At 39.5% G+C, this 8117-nt stretch overlaps 2 protein-coding genes across 2 annotated transcripts; both read right to left on the bottom strand.

Moving 5' to 3' along the window:
- Positions 1-1844: 1844 nt before the first annotated feature.
- On the bottom strand, positions 1845-2949 carry LOC121996515 (protein PHOSPHATE-INDUCED 1 homolog). Its single transcript, XM_042550507.1, has one exon. It carries the CDS (start codon positions 2867-2869, stop codon positions 1949-1951), a length of 921 nt encoding a protein of 306 aa, XP_042406441.1. The 5' UTR covers positions 2870-2949; the 3' UTR covers positions 1845-1948.
- A 1704-nt stretch (positions 2950-4653) lies between these two features.
- LOC121996514 (protein NRT1/ PTR FAMILY 1.2-like) lies at positions 4654-7296 on the bottom strand. The gene is made up of 4 exons (XM_042550506.1): positions 7118-7296; positions 6792-7009; positions 6193-6722; positions 4654-5472 (listed from the first exon to the last, which is right to left on the bottom strand). The coding sequence occupies exons 1-4, from the start codon at positions 7188-7190 to the stop codon at positions 4659-4661; spliced, it is 1635 nt and encodes a 544-aa protein (XP_042406440.1). The 5' UTR covers positions 7191-7296; the 3' UTR covers positions 4654-4658.
- Between the last annotated feature and the right edge of the window lie 821 nt (positions 7297-8117).

Raw genomic sequence — 8117 nt, forward strand, 5'->3', positions numbered from 1 at the left:
CACCTCCAACAGTAACCTCTATCCCTTTATCTTCGGAAATGATAAGTAGCTGCGGCTTATATCTGCCTGAGGGGGGCTTCCAAGTGCTCTAAGGCACCTCTGTGCCAACCTCCAATGCACCTTTAACCACATGGAAGACACCTCCACTCCTTTCCACACGAGTCTTCGGTCAAGGCAGCCAAGACGCCTCCAATCATCCGAGAGGCACTTCAACCTCACTCAAGTGTTTTTTTTTTTTTCATTTTTGCTTTTACAAAACACATTAGTCCAAAAACAAAGTGTAACATGTAAAACAAAGTTAAGACAATAATAAAATAATATTATTAATTAGATCATATCTGTCTAAGATCAGGATCTAGTCATGGTCTTGGTTCAGACATCCAAAATGGACCTAAACTGGACCTATGCTTAAAGCCCGTAAGTGGGACTCGTCCTCATTGGAACACTCTCCTCTAGTGACCTACATAGTTACCATGCAGAATCGCTTAACTCTACTTTGGTCCACCAAGTCTTCCCTCTAGTTGTTAAGTCCGCAAACCGAACTCAACTTCGGCCAGCTGTTAGGTCTCGCGAACCTAGCCGAACTTCCCGCCAGATATCAGGTAACTTCTTGTCCTATTTGGACTTCTACACTAGCTATCAGGTTATCCAGACCTAATTGAATTTCAGCCTGATGTCAAACCAATCAAGTTCTACATACTTGGTGGAAAGGTTAGATCACAACACATCTAACTTTAATCCATTTGTTATTCATTGAAACTTAAATTTGATCATTTGTGCCAACTACACTAACACAGTTTCTTTCGTCACTATTATGTTGAAAGATATAATTTTATTATCTTTTTAACTATTCCTACAACTTTATCTTTTAAAGAACTATCTATAATAATACTAGTATCATTTCTTATTTTACTCCTTCCTGTGTATCATAATTTAAAACTGGAGTTCTTCATCATCTTTATCTTCTCGTCTATCCATTTTATCTTTTGTATACACATACTAATTATTCTCCTAATCATCATATCTACTATCTCTGTTTATTTACTAGTGAGAGTTTCTATGTTTCATATTTCATGTTTCAAATATTAGACTATTAATTTTCTTATAATATTTATTCTTATTCAACATATAATGTTAGAACTTTTTCCTATTTAATATTACATTTAAGTTTTTACGGAGATATAACAATCATATTATCCCAACGTAACCTTTTATATATTTAACACTATATTCAAATTTCAAAGATATAGTCATCATCATCGAGACATTATAATCTGACCTGCAATGCATTCCTTCCAAAAAATCAATTTAACATTAGCATACTAATTTAACAAATCTATTTATTAAACATTTACTTTAGTTTAACCCTAATTAACCATCTAACATAACCACCCTCCTTTTATCTTCTCATGGGTGGAATTGTATGCTCATGATTTTACTCCTGAGTTTTTTTATCCTCATTCAGTTTATCATAATAAATTTTTTCATTAAAGTCTAAATCTTGTCTTGTTTTTATTTTTATTTTTTGTCAAATTGATTTGTAAAATGACGTTAAATTCATATTTAATCGATATTATGCCCTAATTTTTTTTCCCAATTCTTTAAAAATAAAGATATACAAATTGATTATTTTTCATTTTACAAATTATTGATTCTAAATTACTATATAAAAATTAGTTTGATGGTATAAGAAATAGAAGATATCAATTATAGAAAATTTGTCAAATAGATAGTTTTTTTTTTTATTTAAGTCAAATAGATAGTTGATAAGCTAAGAAAGGATATAATTTCTGAACTTTACATACGCGATAATGTATACTATTAATGCACGTATTTGTTGAGTAAATTTCGTCGAATAAATGAAAGAATTATTACATACTCGGGATCTCTAATTTCTTTTTTCGTTCGTCTTTTTTCTATTGAAAAATAAATTAGCGAATAATTGGCGCTACGTCAGCGTTGAGCAGGTTGACGTGGCCGGGTCCCATAGAGCCGGCAACAAATACTTCCTTCCACGAACCCCATTCGCGTTGTAACTAGCACCCGAAGTGCCGTCCACTAGAGGGTCTCCCGCGTAGCCTGGGTACGCCCCTTTGCCGTACACTCCGGGGCACGCCGTTGCCGCCTCCAGCGGCGCCTCCTTCGGCCCTTGGAAGAACCCGCCACCGAAGGGATTCGTGGCGACGCCGGCTGGCAGTCCAGCGAGGTTGATCACCATCCCGTCGACCCCGACGTCGCCGTTGGGCGCCACGAGGGGTGGAGCCTGCGGCCCGCACTCTGGCTGGTGGAACGGCCACGCGCACTGCCCGGGGCACTGAGTCGCTGCGTTACCCACCCACAGGTACGCGAAACGCCGCGCCACCGCCGAGTGAGTGCCGCACCGGCTCATGCAGAAGCCCTCCACCGCCACGTCCGCGGCGGTTAGGACCACATTGACGGCGTCACGCGGGGCGCTGCGGGCGGCGAGCCTGCGGATGTCGGAATCCTTAAGGGATCGGCCGAGGGAGTAACCTTCGTCGATGAGCTGCTTGCGGAGGGCGGGCTTGGGGGGATGGGTGCGGGAGGCGGCGTAATACTTGGCGAGGCCGCCGCGCCACCAGTTGGAGACGGAGGGCTCGGAAGAGTGATTGTGGTGGTGAATGGAGACGACGAAGTCCGACAAGATGGCGCGCTGGGCAGCAGAGAACTTGCCGTACCAGATGAGATTAAGGGAGATGTTGCCGGACAGGAGGGCGCCCTTATGGTAGGTCATGGCCAGTGGTTGCTCCTCGACCAGGGAAGCGAGCGCTCGGCCACCGCCGCGGCAGCGCCGGAAAGCGACGGAAGCGACGAGGAGGAACGCTAGTGTTAGGGATAGAGGAGACGCCATGGAGGTGAGGGACGTGGGTATGAGTGGTGACAAGTGAGTGAGCGAGCAGGGAAATAGGGAAATGGGGTTTGTATAGAAGCTGCCAAGCTGGTGATAATGAATGTCAGAAGCTTTCAAAATGCTACATAAATATTTAACGTATTTTGAAAAACACACTTCGAAAATATGAAAACACAAATTGCTCCTTTTAACTAGGCAATTGGAGTAAAAGTGTAAAACGGACAGTTAAACTAAAGCTTTGTGAGTGATTTAACGGGGAGCGTGACTTAATAATCCTTCTCGTTTCGCTCCTCATTGAATTTCTTCTATTTGTTTACTATTGATCATCATTATTAACTGTTAATATTACTGTATTAATTTTTTAGAATTTTTTAATTATAAAAAGTAATTATATTCATTTCAAACATTCCTCATAATTTATCAGATTATATAAAAAAACTAAATATGGAGACCCATAGGAAGGATGGAAAGTTTTTTTTTTTTTTTTTTTTCTGGAGCACTTATAAGATTTTTTAGGTGGTGATATTTTCTGCTGTTTAATTTGCATTTTACAACCTTCGGGGTGTGTTTGTTGTTTTGTTGAAGAGTATGGAAAGTTTTAAAACGGCGTTAAAGTTTCGGAGTCATTTTAAAAATTTCCAAACTGTCGAAGGAAGATACGAGCGTGTAGGTACCGCATGTGCAAGCTGGAGAACCGGTAAACCACAGCGGGCAATTTTTTAAAAAGTTCGGCAGCCAGCTGTACCAGCACTGCCTGAAATGACGAAAACACTCTTGCTAGAATGTCGGAAGCTCAGTAGTGTCCAGAGTCGCTAAGGGTATATTTAGCATATGGGTTTTGCACTTTTCGAGGCATTTAAAAAGGCAAAATAATAAGAGCAGAAACAAGGGGTGTCAAAAAGGAAAGAAAGAAGCAGAGAACAGGCTGGAATTGGTTGGATTGGGTATGGGGATGCGGACAGGAGACAGTTGGTGAGTGCGTTGGTTACGAGCACACATCGTCTTTCGCGACCGCGTCTCTTTTGCGCTTCTTTGGATTCGCGGGAACGAACTGAAGTCATGAGGTTAATATTAAATCCAAAAAATAATAAAATACCTAAATATTTCCAAAAAGATAAATAGTTGATAACATGGCAATGTCAAAGCTTAAATTTAAGGCTGACAAAAACAAATTGGGCAAAGAATAAAGAAATGACTGCCTTTTGAAGGTTTTAAAAATATTAAAAAGCGATCATATGTTTTATCTTAAAAATATTTTTATTTTAAAGATATTATATAATTAATATTTATAGTCAATTTATAAATACAAACGAAATTAGATAAATTTTTAATTAACAAGTTTGAACTTTAGGCTTGCGTTTATAATAAATCATCATTATAATATTCACTATCTTATTAAAAAAAATATGAAATCTATATTTATTATAACAATATATCTCTTTACTCATATTTCTTTTGATATTAATATTCATTTTAAAATTATATTACATTAAATAAATATATTTTAAAATATTTTAATTATTATAATTACTTTTAAAAAAATAATTGTACTATTTTTTAAAATAATATTAAGTTTTAAAAATATATTTATTAAATAAAATAGATGTTTATTTAATTTTTAATTTTAAAATTTATATTTTTTTAATACCCTACATTGCTTGAGCGAGTTGAAGTAAAGGAGGAGTTATAACACCCTATTAACATGTGCATGGGAATGCCCTAAGAATAATAACAAATTACCTATTTAAATTAGCCTTAAATAATGTTATTATAGACCTCACCAATTTAACTAATCACTCTGTTCCTCCACCAAAGCTTCTCCTTCAACCTCCCATGGCTTCTTCCTCACCTCCTCACCGTACGCCCAGATACAAACCATGAAGTAGAAGAAATCCACCACCCCCATCGCCGTCAAAACCCAATAGTAGTAGTCGTAGTGCCCCTCGTCTAGGTCGGTGGCTAGCCATCCCGGCCTTCCTCCCCTCGCAGTCGCCGCTTGCACCGCCTTCACTAGTGCCGTCCCAATCAAGTTGGACACGCCGAGTCCGAGCGTCCACAGCGCCACCGCGTAGCTGCTCATCGTCCTCGGCAGCGCAACATAGAAGAACTCCACCTGCCCGATCACGCTGAACGCTTCAGCCAGCCCCACCAGCGCGTACTGCGGCACTAACCACAGCGCCGACATCCTCTTCGCTTCCGTCCTGCGCCGCTTTGCCTCGACCAGGGCCGCTACCGCGGTGGAGGCCGTGGAGATTAGAACCCCGATACCCATCCTCTGCTTCAGTGTCAACCTGGCTGGGCGGCCGGAGAGTTTGGATACCGCCGGGAGGATGTAACTATCGTAGCAAGCGGACAAGAGGGTCATGGTGAGGAGCTGGAAGACGGAGAAGGAGCCGGCGGGGATGGTGAAGCGACCGCCGAGGCGGCGGTTCATGGCCTCGGCTTGCAGGGGGCCGAACTGCTGGCTCATCACCAGGCTCACCATGATCCCCGCCGACCAAAGCGGTAGCACTCCGATCACCGATTTGAGATCCTCCACTTGCTCCACCGTGCACACTCGCGGGTCACCGGCGTACCGTCTGATGCATGCTCTGTTCAAGAATCTTCACAAAAAACTTCAAATCAACCATCAAAATTTTTGAATTCTACCTTGAAAGTTTAGAAAGTTGCACTTGGCCCCTCTAAAATTTTAAATTTGACCACAGTCCGCGTTAATATTCATTAGTACTAATATTAAGAAGACTATTTATCTTTAATTTAGTTAATTTTATCGCTCTATAATTTAATATTAATTTTCATCTTTTCCCAAAAATAACAATAGTCCTAATAAGGAACACAAGTGTTAGAAAATCAAATCAAGTAGGTGAACTAACATCCAATACAATGTCGACATTAACTATAAATGCCATGATCATATCAAAAGTGAACTAAAAGAATACTTTACTCCACAACCATATTGCAAGTATCATAATAGTTACAAATGTGCTTTACCACTTTTCTTTATAGTTTCTTGACTCAAAGATGATGTTGATGAAATGAAACCGTGATAGAGTTTTTATTTTTATTTTTAATGTTTTTCATCTTATTTCCTTTTTGTTCTTCATCTTTCTATTTTTTCTCCCTTTTTCTTTTTTCCTTTTTCTCCTTTTCTAAAGTAATCAAAGCCTTATAGAAAGTAGCAAGCATATCAATAACCATAAAAATTAAGAAGTAAAACGTAATTTTCTAAATTACAAGAGTTAAAATGCAATCTTGTGCAAACTGTGATACTAAAAAGTGAAATATTTTCTCCAAAAACAAAAAATTCACAGAATAAAAAATACCTCAATTTGTCTGAAGGCATCAAGAACACCTCAGAACTCCCCTGTTCATAACCAAAAACCAAATCCCGTTTCTCCAAATCCACGCTTCGATTCTTCACCGCCGCCACCACCACCCGGCAAAACCCAGTCAAGGTGCTTCCGCGGCTCCTCACCTTCACATACATCGGCGAGCCGGCCAAGAACATGGATGCCGATGCGACGATCAACGCCACCGGCACCGCGAACCCCACCTTCCACCCAAACCGATCCTGGACGTACACCACGACGGTGGAGGCGAAGATGAACGACAAGCCGACCGAAGCGTAGTAGCAGTTGAAGTAGACTCGCAGCGTTCTCTCCCTGTCGCTCGTGTTCCCATTGGTGAACTGGTCGGCACCGAAGGGGATGGAGCACGGTCGAACGCCGGCGCTCCCGATGCTACTGAAGGCCAGCGAAAGAAAGAGAAGAAACATCTGGTGCGGTGTCGCCGGAGAATCTGGCTGAGGTTTTGCTCCAGGGATCATCGCCGTCAGCCACATTAGAGTAAGACCCTATAAAATGTGTTCGAGTTCAAGACCTTCTTCTATGGTCTTACCAGCTGAGCTAGCTCACTGACTCACCACGAAGCAGGAGATGGTGGCGAAGGCGATGGTGCGGAATCGACCGAGGTAGGAGTCAGAGAGGAAGGCGCCGAAGATTGGGGTGATGTTGCTGAGGGCGCCCCACGATAACATGATGACGGCGGCGGCGGCGTTCGCCATGTGGTACTCCCGAGTGAGGTAGATAACCATATTGGATTGCAGCCCTGAGCTGGAGATCTTCTCCAACACTTCATTCGCTGTTGATCCGTATAACTTGCTCTCTTCTTAAGTGCATCATCTTGATATCTAAATACTGAAATGCGCACGCGCGAGAGAGAGAGTAGAAGTTGAGGCACGGTACGTACCTATGATAAATGGCATGGTTCTGAGACCGCCTTTCCCGGAGCTCGACTGTTCTTGGTTGCTATCATGCGCCATTCCTGCAACAAAATAGAGATCACGAAGAAGATGAGACGGAGAAATGCATAATGCTGTTTACTTTGGGAGCTCTTTTGAGGTGGAAGGGAATTGAAGGGCTGGGAATTGTGGCAATTTAATAGTTGCCATTGTCTTCTTGCGTTTCTGTATGTGACAGTTTCTGGTTTTTAGAAAAAGACAAAAGAATTTATCTGGAAAAAGAAGGCACGCGTGAATGGCACTACCTTATTTTTATTTATTTTTTTTGAAAGTAGACGTTTTTCTTCAGTTCAACTACTTAATAAATTTAAAAGATTATTTATATATATTTAAATAGTATTTTAAAAAAGATTTATGTTGAATTAATTGTAGAATGGTATGACATGGTTAGGGTATTCCTAAATCTCTTAAAGAGATTTATGCTATGTTATATTATTATCACATCAAAAATTAAAAATCTTATTTCTTTTAAAAATCATTCTCTATCATCATAAAATTTCCCTTTTTTAAAAACTCCATTTCTTTTAAAATTCTCTCTCTATCCTCTCTTCACTATTTTTTTATAAATCTAGTCTCAAGATTTTGATACAGATTTATAAAAAAAATTATAAATTTCACCTATATAATAAAGAAAGGATTTATATTTAGAGATTTATAACATAAATTGTATGTTATAAACCTCCCACTACGTATGACCTTACTGTATTTGAGTTTTCTTCAAATTTCTAAACCCCAATAAGTTTGGTCTGGCTTGTGTTAAGAATAGAGAAATAAGAAGAAAAAAATGAAATAAATAATCATTTAAATCAATTTGTTAAAAAATTGTATCATTATTTTTTTGTGTTAATTCTTAATTCTTAATTATCAAAGAAATTTACTTATTTTAATAATTATTTATTCTAAAAGATAATATTTTTTTTTTAAATATAGTTATCCTAATCGTCTCTT

Source organism: Zingiber officinale, chromosome 6A (assembly GCF_018446385.1).
Source record: "Zingiber officinale cultivar Zhangliang chromosome 6A, Zo_v1.1, whole genome shotgun sequence".
Taxonomy (NCBI): domain Eukaryota; kingdom Viridiplantae; phylum Streptophyta; class Magnoliopsida; order Zingiberales; family Zingiberaceae; genus Zingiber; species Zingiber officinale.

Bases quoted from the DNA above. Each gene is read 5' to 3' on its own strand.
- LOC121996515 (XM_042550507.1), bottom strand. From the start codon at position 2,869: ATGGCGTCTCCTCTATCCCTAACACTAGCGTTCCTCCTCGTCGCTTCC.
- LOC121996514 (XM_042550506.1), bottom strand. From the start codon at position 7,190: ATGGCGCATGATAGCAACCAAGAACAGTCGAGCTCCGGGAAAGGCGGT. The intron at 6,723-6,791 runs GTGAGTCAGTGA...CACATTTTATAG, and splicing joins CCACCATCTCCTGCTTCGTG to GGTCTTACTCTAATGTGGCT. The intron at 5,473-6,192 runs GTATTTTTTATT...TTTTTTGTGAAG, and splicing joins ATGCCTTCAGACAAATTGAG to ATTCTTGAACAGAGCATGCA.